The sequence below is a fragment of the Phascolarctos cinereus genome, unplaced genomic scaffold (assembly GCF_003287225.1).
Source record: "Phascolarctos cinereus isolate Bilbo 61053 unplaced genomic scaffold, phaCin_HiC Scaffold_5;HRSCAF=322, whole genome shotgun sequence".
Lineage (NCBI taxonomy): Eukaryota > Metazoa > Chordata > Mammalia > Diprotodontia > Phascolarctidae > Phascolarctos > Phascolarctos cinereus.
This window is the reverse complement of record NW_027555958.1, coordinates 250,960,474-250,974,076: the sequence shown is the minus strand read 5'-3', so window position 1 is coordinate 250,974,076 and position 13,603 is coordinate 250,960,474. Positions and strand designations below refer to the sequence as shown.

Sequence of the window (13,603 nt, the reverse complement as noted above, 5' to 3'; positions counted from 1 at the left end):
AAGAGGGCTAGAATAGAGGGCCTTGAATCTGACCCGACCTAGAGAGCAGCAAACACAACACAGCCAGGGGGATTCACTCCTAATTATGTCTGCTAGCACAGGCACCTATCCCCAGCACACCCACATGAGTAAAAGGTCTCTCCATGTCCTCTAGATTTCTTCAAGGCTCAGTCTCTTCTTTCCTTACCATGAAGGGGTTGGTAGAGATCCCCGCAGGATGGTTCACAGGCCTTTGCCCCAGTTTGGCTGCTCCTAATCCCACAAAGCCAGAGCCTGAAAGACAAAACAAAGCAAAACAAAACAAAACATAACACAATTTAGCTGCAATGAACAGCAGCATCAGAACTTAACCAAACAAATGAAGGGAGGGTGATATGAACTTGGACAATCTTTCTCAATTTCCCTGATAGTATGCACAATTCCACATTCTCAGCAAGGATTGGGGGAGGAGGGGAAAAGGCACTCCCAAGATTGAGGGATGTGTATTCCTAGAGTCTCTCACTTGAGGACAGACAGGTTTCATCCCCTCTTTACTCCTCTATGCCTATCCAGGAAAATGAATCGTTCCCTCAAATTCAGCGGCCGAACAGAAAGAAGAAGAATCTTTACCATTCTGCTGCTGAACCAGCAAGGTTTGTGGAGGGAAGAGATTAGGAGAGAAAGTTCCTGGGAAGCCACCTGGGGTCGGTGCAGAAGAGAAGCTAGGAACCACAGTGTTCATCCCCAAACCAAGCCCTGTGGAAACAAAGCAGATGAACTGGAACTGAGAAAGACAGGATTTAGGGCAATTTTATCAAGACTACACCTAATGAGAGAAATAGGCTTCTCCAGATCAAAAATCAACTCACTGAACTGTCCTGAATATAACTCTGAAATCTTCTGCTTCCAGATCCACCCTGGGTCCATTGTCACCAATGTTCAAAGGCAGAGGAGCTGGGACTCAGGGTTCCCAAAAAAAGTGCTGTATTCGTGTTGTATGTAGTTATAGCCTTCTACCTAGGTTTTTAAGGGCTCTTTAATTTCTTTGGGAATTTGGGGGTGGGAGGACTAAGACCACTGGGGTTGGGAAAGTCAGAAGAGGGGAGTACAATGGGAGAACATAAAGGCTATGGCCCTGGCTGAGAAGGTTTAAGGAATTAATATATTAGGGGAGCCCCAAGATGGGAACAAGAACAGAAATAACCGTATGAAAAAGGGGTACAAAAAAAGACTTCCTGAAAAGATGTTTGGTAGTCTGGAGGAGATAGAATACAAAGAAAGGAAGGCTTACCTGAAGCCACGCCATTGGTTTGGAATGGGTTAGTGGAAGGCAACTGTGGGTGAGGAGCCGGTGTGATGAAAGGGTTGGTGAAAGCTAAATGTTGGGGGAATATAGGAAGAAAGAGTTAGTCTTTTATATATATAAAATGTTTCCACATTACCCTAGCTCTTTACAAGTGGAACTCACCCCCAAATCCAAGTCCAGTGCTGCTGCTGCTGCTGCTGCTACTATTACTGCCAGAAGCAGCAGGGTGGAGTCCAGAGACATGGCCAACAGTCCCAAAGGCTCTGTGAGAGAAAGAGAGAAATTGCATCACTAGTACCAAAGAAATATCCTCCACTATGATGAGCCTTATAAGCATTATTCGTATTGGTATTGGAAAAGCAAATCCTGCTCCTCTGTCTTCAAAGGTATTAAACAGAAGGCACTGAGAAGAAAAAAGGAAAAAGCTTTGGGACATGGGACAGGAAGTATCAAGACAAAAAAAAACCAAGTCTAGGCTTTTTGCTTTTCTTTCTCATGGCTGAGGAACCCACAATCTCAACCTACCTGCTAGGAACACCACCAGCTGACATCCCAGTTCCCAAGACATTGCTCATATCTGAAAGGGCACTTGGCTGGCCGGCAGGAGCAAGAGGAGAGGCACCAAATGGAGTCACCTGGCTGCTGCCTATAAGAGAAAACAGGTACAAAAACTTAATACTCATGAAAGACAGGTAGAGGAAAAAGGCAGACTGTCTCTTAGTTTAAGAGGAGATAGCTAGGCTACCCTCTTACTCTTCTATCCCACCCCTAATCCATCCCAATAAAAAAAATCTGAGAGTATAGGGTTATATTGTGCTGACATTTCCAAAGATCCAGAAACCTAAACCTCTTTTATTTCCCCAGTGTCCAAGGGATCTTACCCCTAGAGAAGTGATTTTTCTTATGTTATCTCTTTCCTTGCTCCAGTTTCTGCCACATTTTCCCCAGGTCTGACTTCAAAAGACAGGAAAACCTGTCCTTTACTAACATCCTAATTGTCCTATCTCACCACAATCAAATCAAATCAAGGGGCAGATATAATGGAGGTGAAGAGCAGGAGTGAGTCAATAGTAATGAGTTGAGGTTTCTAGATCTGTATCAAATCCAACACCTCAGAAAGGAGCTTTCTTTCTAGCTCTCCTTTACTGATCTGTGGAATCAGCCCCACCTGGTGATGCCAACAGCTGCAATTGACTGGTTTGATTGTTCTTCATCAATAATAACAACAACCTATATTTATATAGCACTTTAAAATTTGTAAAGCCTTTTATATACATTTTTTTCATTTGGGCCTCCCAACCACCCTTTTAGGCAGAGACTACAGGTATTATTTGCTGGTAAAAAATCTATGAATAGATTGAAGTAAACCAAATAGCATTTTTTGTTTTACCATCTGGGCTTTACCATCATCTAAAACAAAAGCTCTTAAGCTTTTGGTGTCATGAACACCTTGGGGAGTGTGATGAAGCCTATGAATTCCCTCTCAGAATGTTTTTAAAAGCATAAAATCAAATATGTAAGCTTATGAAGGGAGCCAATTACACAGAAATAGTTATGAAAATATTAAAAACAAAGTTCATGGATCCCAGGTTTAAGAAACCTTAATCTAATGTGTCACTGAGATTCTGGGAGAGGAAAGATACAGGGGAGCATCAGCATTTGGAAATCCTCTGCCCACTAACTAGTATTTCTCAGAATCTGGCTGTGGAGGGGGTGCTTCCTATAGAAAGAACCAGTACAAACCATCAAGTAGGATGCTTATTCCAGCTACTTCCTCTAGAAGAGGCCCATCCTATCCATATGTGTTCTAAACATCCCTCTGGATAAAGAAAGCCATCCTCTTTAAGCTACCAGGATGAAAACCCAGAGAATGAGCCATGTTTGAGGGGCCTCCCTGAGATCGCATGCTTCTTTGAGTTCCAAGCACTGTGGTCTTGTTAAAAAAGCTTTAGGTCACTGCATTTGGTGTTTAACAAGTCACCTATCCTCTGGGCTGTCATCTATCTTACACAGAAGTCATGGCAGCTAGTTCACAAACAGGAAAAGGCTTTGATCAATTAAAAGCGCCATGTATTATTTTATTATAAAACCAGAATTAATGCCACACTAATTATTGATATAAGGTAGTTGATACTGATATCTCCAGCTTATAAATGGTCAAACTTCTCAAAGCCGCAGTTTCCTAATCTATAAGTTGAAAGGGTTGCATTAGAATACAGATTTAGGTCCAGAAGGGATTTAAAGGTAGTCCAACCTTCTCATTTTATGAATAAGGAAACTGAGCCCTCAAGTGGTGAAGTGACTTGGGCAAGGAATCAAATGCAGATCCTTTTGACTGGAAATCCAGTTCTCTTTCCACTGTGTCATGCAGCATTTTAAGCTCCATCCCTAAATTTACGGACAGAATCACAAAGCCTGTAAGCAACTGAAGCGGGATTTAAACCCTGACCTCTTGAAATGACCATGCCAGGGTGCCTCTCTCATCTTTCTGTCTAAGCAAAAAACTCCTTAATTAAGGGCAAGAAATCTGTCATTCCATTCTGCATGCCTCATCAATAAATGCTTACTAAAACATGAGAAGCACTATGGCGCAGGGAACAGAGAACCAGGTAGATAGTCTCTGACACTCTACCTGTGTATCACTGGACAAAGTTATTTAACCTCTCGATGCTTTGGGCAACTCTCTAAGATTCTAAACTGTAGATAAGTTGCCAACCAGTTAAGGGCAAAGGTAATTTTCTCACTTGGGAGCTCCCTATTGCAGTGAAATTAGAGAAGAAAGAAAATAAGCATTTATTAAGTGCTATTATGTGCCAGGTACTGTGATAAGGGCTTCACAAATGTTATCTGAATTCTCATTCCCATTTTACAGCTGGTGAAACTGGGACAAACAGAAATTAAATGACACACAGCTATTAAGATAATTCACAAAGCTAGTAAGCGTCCCAGTCTTTCTGGCTTCAAGCCCAATGCTTTGAGATGCCTAATTGTCTTAAGTAGACCCTGGCTGCATCTAATAATCTTGCCCTTGATGATTCATGCTTCAGGTAAAGGTTGAATTAGATCAGGGGCCAGCAAACTTTTGCCGTAAAAAAGGGCCAGATATTTTAAGCTTTGCAGATCAAGAGGCAACAATCGAGGATATTATGTAAGTACTTATATAACAAAAGAGAAAATAAATGTCCACAAATTTTTTGATGAAATTCAAAATAAAATAATTAACAACAGTACAAGTTGTTTTTTTTTTAAATACAGGTCTACAAATAAGAACAAAATTCTTTCCTGGGGGATAAAACATTTCACTTGATAGGGGTTCAAATTTATCATTCCCTATCATCAAAATTGATTGCAAATGTACATCTATTAATGCTAATCTTTAATGAGATTTTAAGGGTTTCATCTTTGAAAACATCTTTCCACACCAGGACACTAATGCATTGTTGGTGGAGTTGTGAACTGGTCCAACAATTCTGGACAGCAAGTTGGAACTATGTCCAAAAGGCTATAAAACCGTGCATACCCTTTGATCCAGCAATACCACTGCTAGTTCTGTGTCCCAAAGACATAAAAAAAAAGGGGGGGGGAAGGAACTATTTGTGCAAAAATATTTATACCAGTTTTTTGTGGTGGCTAAGAATTGGAAATCAAAGTGATGCCCATCAATTGAGGAATGACTAAACAAGCTGTGGTATATAACTGTAATGGAATATTATTGTGCTATAAGAAATAAGATTTAAGGGGCAGCTTAAATGGATACAGTGGATACAGCATTGGCCCTAGAGTCACGAAGACCCCGAGTTCAAATCCAGCCTCAGACATAAAACACTCACTAGCTGTGTGACCCTGGGCAAGTCACTTAACCCCACTGCCTAGCCAAAAAAAAAAAAAGGCAAAAAACACAAAAACAAGAAATAAGATATAAGAAAAACCTGGCAAGACTTATAAGAACTAATACAAAGCGAGGTAAGCAGAACCAGGAGACTGTTGTACACAGTAACAAGCAATATTGTATGATAAAGAACTGTGAATGACTTAGCTATTCTCAGCAAAACAATGATCTAAGACAATCCCAAAGGACTAATGATGAAGCATACTATCCACCTCCAGAGAAAGAACTGATATTGTCTGAATACAGACTGAAGCATGCTATTTTTCCCTTTCTTTTTAAAAATTCTATTTGAGGAGCAGCTAGGTGGTACAGTGGACAGAGCACCGGCCCTGGATTCAGGAGGACCTGAGTTCAAATTCGGCCTCAGACACATAACACGTACTAGCTGTGTGACCTTGGGCAAGTCACTTAACCCCAGTGCCTAGCCAAAAAAAAAAATTCTATTTGAGTCTTCTTGTACAAAATGACCAATATGGAAATGTTTTACATGATTGCACATGTATTACCTCTGTCTGACTGCATGGGGAGGGGGAGAGAGAAAGACAGAATTTGGAACGCAAAACTTTAAAAAAAAAGTTAAAAATTGTTTTAACATGTAATAGGGGAGAATAAAATATTATATTTATAAAAATGTCTTTTTCACACAGATAGGTACTGCTAATATCGTTATCAATCCATGATTTTAACTGAGCATATTCATCTCTTGGAAGGCATGTATAGAAAGAATTCTATTAGATTCTTCTCGTGATATTTGTCTTTTAGTATGTCATTATGTTACAGATAAATCACTTCCAACTGAAGATTGGTGGAATCTCCTCAACTGCACCGTTCAACGGATTCTGAAATATGGAAATGTCTTTTGCACCTGCATTAAGGTCTGAAAAACACTGCTGGAAATGCAGTTTATGCTCAAAATATATCCACTGCTATTGTGTGAGAATGAAGATATCACTTCTCGTTTTACCTTTTGACAGCATGGGAAGTATATAAAACAGCCTGACAGTGCTTGTGATTCAAACAATGTTTAGTTGTTGAATTGACTTTACCACAGTAAAAGTTTTGCCTTGTAATTTTAGGTTGAATTCATTAAGAAACACATCAGATCTGAAGCAAAAACTAATTTCCAAAGCCATTCAGTGTTTGGTAATATTGACTGAGGACAATTCTTTTCATTCTGAAAAACTTCAATCTTGGCCCTAAGCTCAAAAAATTATAAGGCAGTTTTTTCTCTTTTCTTCTTTTGACAATGATGTATATGCACTGGTAATTAAAAAAAATTAAATGTCACACTATAGTGATATGCATAACACTCTTAAAACACTGTCAAGTTCTGTAGTGCCATGGGCAGCAGTACAAAGTGATAAGAGTGCCACATACTATCTCTGTTGTAACTCCTGAACTCTCACTGAAGCATAAAAGTAGTCATGGACAAAAAGTAAAAAAAAAAAAAGAGTGCAGCTGTATTCCAATAAAACTTTATTACAGATACTGAAATTCACTGAAATTTGAATTTCAAATAATTTTAAAGTGTCACAGAATATTATTCTTTTGATTTTTGCCTTCAACCATTAAAAAAATGTAAAAACTCATGGGCCACACAAAAATGGAGCAGGCTGGATTTGGCCAGTGGATCATAGTTTGCCTGTTTCTGAACTAGATGATTCTTGAAGCCCCTTTCAGTCAGAGACCAAACAACAGTAAAAGTAAAAATGAATTTACAGCAGGTAGAATTCTTCCTAGCTGTTTGAGGGCATGAAATGGTATGTGTCTATACTGAACCTGAGAGCAGAATGACATAAACAGGAGTCCAGATCAAAAAGGGAGGCAGGTTTAATGTTAAGTCTTTTTCTAATTTCCCAGTCTTCTAAGAGAGAAATAAGTTAGTTAGGGGTGTCAAGAGCCCCACCTACTGGTAAGACTTGCAATGGCCACTTTAATTCCGTTCATGAAGTGAATCCTACACAGGACTGGGGTGGTAGATTTTGGGCTAGAATGGATGTCAAAGGTCAAGTTCAACAACCTCATTTTAAAAATAAGGAAAGTGAGGCCCAGAGAGGTTAAGTAAATTTATCAGGGTCACAACTAATAAGTTTCTAAGGCAAGAGTTGAACCCAGGTCTTTAAAAAAATTTTTTTTATTAATTTATTTTGAATAATCAACAATCACTTCCATAAGCTTTTGAGTCTTAAATTTTGTCGCCCTTCCCCCCTACCTCTGGATATAGGCTACACATGAACCTAGGTCTTCTTGACTCCAAATCTATTGCTTAATCTACTACATCATGATGCATCTCTCCAAATGGGGTTGAAAAGGTTCTAGTACTGAACCTGAAGAGATTAGGGCCTCTGGATAAGTCTCTGGGTAAGGTGGACAGTTAAGGCTTATTTTCTTCAGGGTAGTTTCCCTACCTTCTGAACTTCATGCAGAGAAAAGGGAAAAACCAAGATCACTCGGAAGAGAAAGGAAGTGGGTATGTTGATCAACAAGTATTTGTTAGATGCCTACTATATACACGATACAGTATCAATCAAAGTTAAATATTGTTTTTGTTTTGTTTTCAGGAGCCAGAAGTCATTTGTGGCTAAGAGTGGGGCCTAAGGCTCAAACATCTAGGACTGGACATAAAGGAATCTTGTCACCAGCTTTAACTGACAGCTAGACTTCACATACTGAAAGTTGCAGGCTTTCTCCAACACACAGTCAAAAAGTCAAAGGACACATTCGAGGAAGAGTGGAAAATTACCCTTGACAAACTCCAATCACACCAACTTCCTCAATCTACTTCACAAGACAGATTCAGGGAGAGAGGTATCTATATTTGGGCGGGACCTGACTCAGACCAGGCCACAGGGTAGTTTATGTTTGATAGGAACAAAGTGAGACACTTGTAGATCATTCACTAGTTAATAAAAGATTTACTTAGCCTCAGCGGAAGAACATTTGCCAAGAATCCCTGCAGTTGCCCATTATGGTCCCCCAAGCACTAGACAGTGCCTGGAGCTAGCTCCCTGCGGCTGCTTTTCACTCTAGAACCAATCCAGAGTGTATGATTATCTGGAGTACAGCCTCAGTACCTTTTAAGAAAAAACTAGCCTGATATGCACTGAAGCAGGATTTAGTCTGCTGCTTCCAACACATGTAGTGTATTAAAAACATAGCTATATTTGAAGTCTGATTGCTACTAGTGAGCTTTGTGACCTTGGATTACCATTGAACCTCACTGACCTGCAGTTTGCTTACTTGTAAAAAAAAACCAACATAATAACAACTGTACTGCCCATGTTGTGTCAAATTAGGCAATGTATGTGAAAATATAGTGCCCACTCCTCCCCAACCAAAAATAATATGGCATATGAATAAATCCTCCTGCTCTTGGCTCCAGCTCCACATCTAATCTCATTCTGGTATAAGAATGCACATTCCTGAAGGCTCAGCTGTGCCTATGTCCCTCTCAAAGATATATACAATTATTTTTTCACAGAGAACTGGAGTTTACTGTTAGTTGCAATGCAGTGAATCAAATGCTCCTAAGAGTTTCTACTGATATGTATGATGTAGCTAAAGACATGGTCTCGAGGTGAGGATAGCACAAGGGGGAGAAAACCAAAAGGCTAAGACACAAAAGCTGAGGGACTTACTCAAACCTCCATTCCCTCCACCTAACTTTCCCCTACCTAAATTGTGTATTTCTTACTAGCTGTGGCATAAGCTCCTGACCGTACTCTAAAGCCCCAGCTGGGCCTGCCTCCTTCCCCCAGAGCCATGGGCCCCACAGATCAGGGCCTAGGTAGTGGCCAGAGAAGCCCCTCTCAACAAACTCCTTTCAAGAGTTAACTTCCAGTGTGAGGAAATTCAGGGTGTCTTCACTACTCAATGTCATGGTAACACTGTGTATCTCAAATCCACCTTGTTCCCTTCCATCCCTTTAACATATATATATATATATTTTTTTTTTTTTAAAGTGTCTCATCTGGGCTAGCTGTAAATTCCCCAAGATACAGGGACTAGTTCTGAGTCACCTTCCAAATCCACTCCTGCCTTTCCTTCTTACAGACATTTCAACATATCTTGGGGGGAGCTGCATATGGCCCTAGTTCTCTGGCCTCTTCTGACTTGGAAGGAGCAATCTTGCTTATTTTCCCAAGGATTAGTAGTTCATGTAGCCATGAAAAACTTAAGAGCAGTACTGTAAACTGGGAGAAATGTTCTGAACTCTCTTCCTTAAGAAAACATTTCCTCATGATGGAAAATGCTATCCACACTCAGAGAAAGAACTATGGAGTTTGCATGCAGATCGAAGCATACTATTTGCTCTTTTTTTTCTTCTGTTTTATTTTGTTTCTTCTTTCTTGTGGTTCCTCCTATTGGTTCTAACTCTTCTTTACAATGTGACTAACGTGAAAATGTTTAATAGGAATGTATACGTGGAGCCTATTGAATGCTGTCTTGCAGAGGGAGGCGGAGAAAATTTAAAACTCAAAAGGTTATAGAAGTGAATGTTGAAAACTAAGAAGAAATTAATAAAAATAAATTAACAAAAAAGAAAATAAAATGAAAACATTTCCTTCCTACTTCTCCATCCCTCATGTGGGCTACGGATTCTCACAGAGAACACCATCTCTTACGTCATGGTCCTCTTTGGCCTCCTATGATTTCTCATGGGTTTCAGATCTATGCTCTCAGGAAAGTTGAAGGGTAAAAGTAATCTTTTAAAAAGAGGAACCTCAAACTGAATAATTTAGAAAACCTAATTGGATAAATTGAATTGGCTAGACCAAGCACAGAGGGGAAACACAGTACAAGGGAGTTGGAAAAGCCAGAGGTAAAATCAATAATAGCTGACATTTATATAACACTTTAAGGTATATCAAGTGCTTTGTATACATTAACTCATTTAATCCTCAAAATAATCCTGTGAGGCAAGCATTATAGTTTTTAATATTTCCATTTTACAGATGAGAAAACTGAGTAATTTGCTCAAAGTCAAATAACTAGCATGTGCAAGAGATAAGGTTTGAACTCAGGTATCTCTCCTGACTCCAAGTCCAATATTCTTCCACCAACCACCAGCTCTTCTTAGGGTAGAAAGACTGTGATGGAATAATAGTGGCTCTTAATCATAACACTTCCAAACGTATTCACCTCTCCTCCTACCACTAAAAATTCAATGGAAAAAAATTAATTTAGAGTCATAAGATCTGAATTCAAATCTCAGTTCTGCTGCTCTCTATCTGTGTGACCTTGAGCAGGTGACTTCATATCTCTGGGCCTCAGTTTTCTCATCTGTAAAATGAGGGGGTTGAACCAGATGACTTCTCAGGTCCCTTCTAGCTCTAGATACACGACCCTTTACTCTGGCGGTTGATCCATGATCCTGTCTATGGGAAATGGAACAATTCCTTATCAGACTCATCAATGGTCCAAACTACGCCTCTTCCTGGACACTGAAAAGTAGATACCTGACATACTGTAACAAAGAAATAAACTTATCTGCCACCAAATGATTATCACATCCGTTCTGCTACTTGCGGGCTTTTAAGTAATCAAACATTCCATTCAGGCATTTTATCCCATGATAGGCCAGAGCACCAGCAGCTCATTCAGTTGATTGGCTAAAGTTGTCCTAATAAGGATTTTTCAGAAGCATGACATCAATTGCACATCTGACAGAACCAATGAAGTGCTGCCAGTGCCTCTAGGTAAATTTTAAGAACTCCAGGAGGTCCTGGTGAAGCCACTCAGCCAAGGAACACCAGTCTATTCAACTTGAGACCTAATGGATCAGAAATTGACCATATGCTTCCAGAAACAGGCAGACCGTAGTTCAGGGGACCCCTGTGCAGAAACTGCACATTAGGATAGCCTGGGAGAACGTTACCCCAGATGCCAAAGCACCCATCTAATGCCACCATGTGAATGGCATCCTTTGTACTGCTATAGCTTTTCAAACTCTTAATAAATGTTTATTCCAAGGCTAGTTTGTTCATCCAATGTCAGAAATGTAAACAAAAGTTAAAAGAGATAGGAAGGTGGGGATGATCTGCTGTACAGAAAGTATGCTGCTGCCTCTAAAGACAGAAAAGGAAGGAAGAGAAGAGTGCCCAACTCGTATTCTCCCTCTCTCCCCTCCACCAACCTGCACCAGGACAAACTGGGAGAGTCACTCCCCCTCCCCCTTCTGATTTCTGAATTTCTGACACCTCCATCTCAGAGTGGCAGAAAGAGATGGTGTGAGGAGATTTAGTTTTCAGTCCTGGCTCATCCATTAACTTTCTGCGTGATCCTGAGCCTCAGTTAAGCCTCTGGGGGAGGGGTGGAGCCAAGATAGGGGAGAAAAAGCAGGAACTGGCCTGAGCTCTCCCCACAATCCTTCCAAACAACTTTAAATAATTCCTCAAAACAAATTCTGAAATGGCAGAACCCACGAAAGGACAGGCTGAAGCAATTTTTCAGCCTAAAACAATTTAGAAGGTTGGCAGGAAAAGTCTATAGCACCAGGGTGATAATGGAGCAGAGCAGTCCAGCCCAGGCCATGCCTCAGCAAACCAGCAGTAGGCTTTGGGGGTTATCATGGTGGTAGTGGCGGTTTCCAGACCTCTCAGCCCACAGACAATAAGGGGATCAGACAACTGGTCAGAAGGAGATTATAGAGATTCCTTTGCTGGCACCAGGGGTAGGACTCTGCTGCATTTCCCACACTTGGATCTGGGTCACAATCCTGGCTCTCAGTCCCAGGGCAGAAAAGAGTGCTCATGGTTGCTCACAGATCAAAGGACAGGCCAAGAGAGAAGTAATCCCTATATCATAACACTTTGGAAGAACTGAAAATTTATAGGTCCCCAGAATTATCTCTGAAAACAGCTGCACAAAAAACATGAAGCTTGGGACAGTGCCACCTCCACTATGGAAGGAAAGCCCTATGGTAGGATAGTTAAAAATCTTGACTTTTAGGAGGACCTGAGTTCAAACCTGGTCTCAGACACATAACATTTACTAGTTGTGTGACCCTGGGCAAGTCACTTAACCCCATTACCTGGCCAAAAAAAAAAAAAGACACATGAAAGCTTTTACAGTGGAGAGGTATGAGGGGGAAGATGAGGCGAGCACTTGAACCTTACTCTCACCAGAACTGCCTCAAAGAGGGAATAACATGCACACTCAGTTGGGTATAGAAATCTAGTTTACCATACATGAAAAGTAGGAGAGGAAGGGGATAAGAGAAGGAGGGAAGGCTGATAGAAGGGAGGAGGATTGAGTGAGGTAGAAGTCAGAAGCAAAACACTTTTGAGAATGGACAGGGTGAAAGGACAGAAGTGAGTAGGATAAATGGGGAAAGTGGGATGAAGCTAAATACACAGTAATCATAACTGTGAAAAAAACTTTGTAAAGACCCCATTTCTCTCATATATATATATATATAAAATGCATATATATGTATGAATCAAATTTATAGAAATAAGAGCCATTCCTCAATTGAAAAATGGTCAAAGGATGTGAATAGACAGTTTTCAGATGAAGTAATCAAAGCTATCTATAGTAATATGAAAAAATGCTCTAAATCACTATTGGTTAGAGAAATGCAAATGAAAACAACTCTATCACGATTGGCTAATATGACAAAGGAGGAAAATGACAAATCTTGGAGGGGATGTGGGAAAAGTGAGACATGAATACACTGTTGGTGAAGTGATATACTGATTCAACCACTCTGTAGAACAATCTGGATCTGTGCCCAAACGGCTATAAAACCACACATACCCTTTGACCAAACAATACCACTACTATCCCAAAGAGATGAAAAAAACAAAAAGGACCTATATGTTAAAAATATTTATAGCAGTTCTTTTTAGTGGTGGCAAAGAAATGGAAATTGAGGAGATATCAATCAATTGGGGAATGACTGAACAGGCTGTATATGATTGTGCTGGAATACTATTGCGCTATAATAAACGATGAGCAGGATGCTCTCAGAAAAACCTGGAAAGACATAAACTGACGAAAAGTGAAATGCACAGAACCAGGTGAACAGTGTATACAGTAACAGCAATACTGTATGATGATCAACTGTGAATGACTTAGTTATGCTCAATAACACAATGATCTAAGACAATTCTGAAGGACTTAGAACTTATGAATGCAGATGGAAGCATATTTTTTCTTTAATTTTCTTGGGTATTTTTCTCTGTATTTTCTTTTACAACATGACTAACATGGAAATATGTTTTGCATGACTACACATGTATAATCTATATCAAACTGCTTGTCTTCTCAATGGGGTGGGGAGGGGAGGAAAGAGAAGGAGCAGAAGGATGGAGAGAATTTGGAACTCTAAAATTTAAAAAAGTGCTAAAAATTGTTTTTACATGTAATTGGGAGAAAATATTAAATTAAAAAAAAACCCTCACTAGACTTTAACTTCCTCATCTGTA

The 13,603-nt window shown here is 40.0% G+C and overlaps 1 protein-coding gene across 3 annotated transcripts in view; it reads right to left on the bottom strand.

Moving 5' to 3' along the window:
• AGFG2 (ArfGAP with FG repeats 2) overlaps positions 1 to 13,603 on the bottom strand; it is a 53,564-nt gene that overhangs the window by 5,873 nt on the left and 34,088 nt on the right. For 2 of the 3 annotated variants that reach the window (XM_020979104.2, XM_020979107.2), the window contains 5 exons: positions 1,811 to 1,931; positions 1,448 to 1,548; positions 1,271 to 1,354; positions 610 to 735; positions 188 to 273 (listed from right to left, as the gene is read on the bottom strand). In XM_020979104.2, coding sequence (XP_020834763.1) covers positions 188 to 273; positions 610 to 735; positions 1,271 to 1,354; positions 1,448 to 1,548; positions 1,811 to 1,931 — 518 coding nt within the window. The remainder of the gene's footprint in view (positions 1 to 187; positions 274 to 609; positions 736 to 1,270; positions 1,355 to 1,447; positions 1,549 to 1,810; positions 1,932 to 13,603) is intronic. The other variant, XM_020979108.2, reaches the window with a different exon arrangement.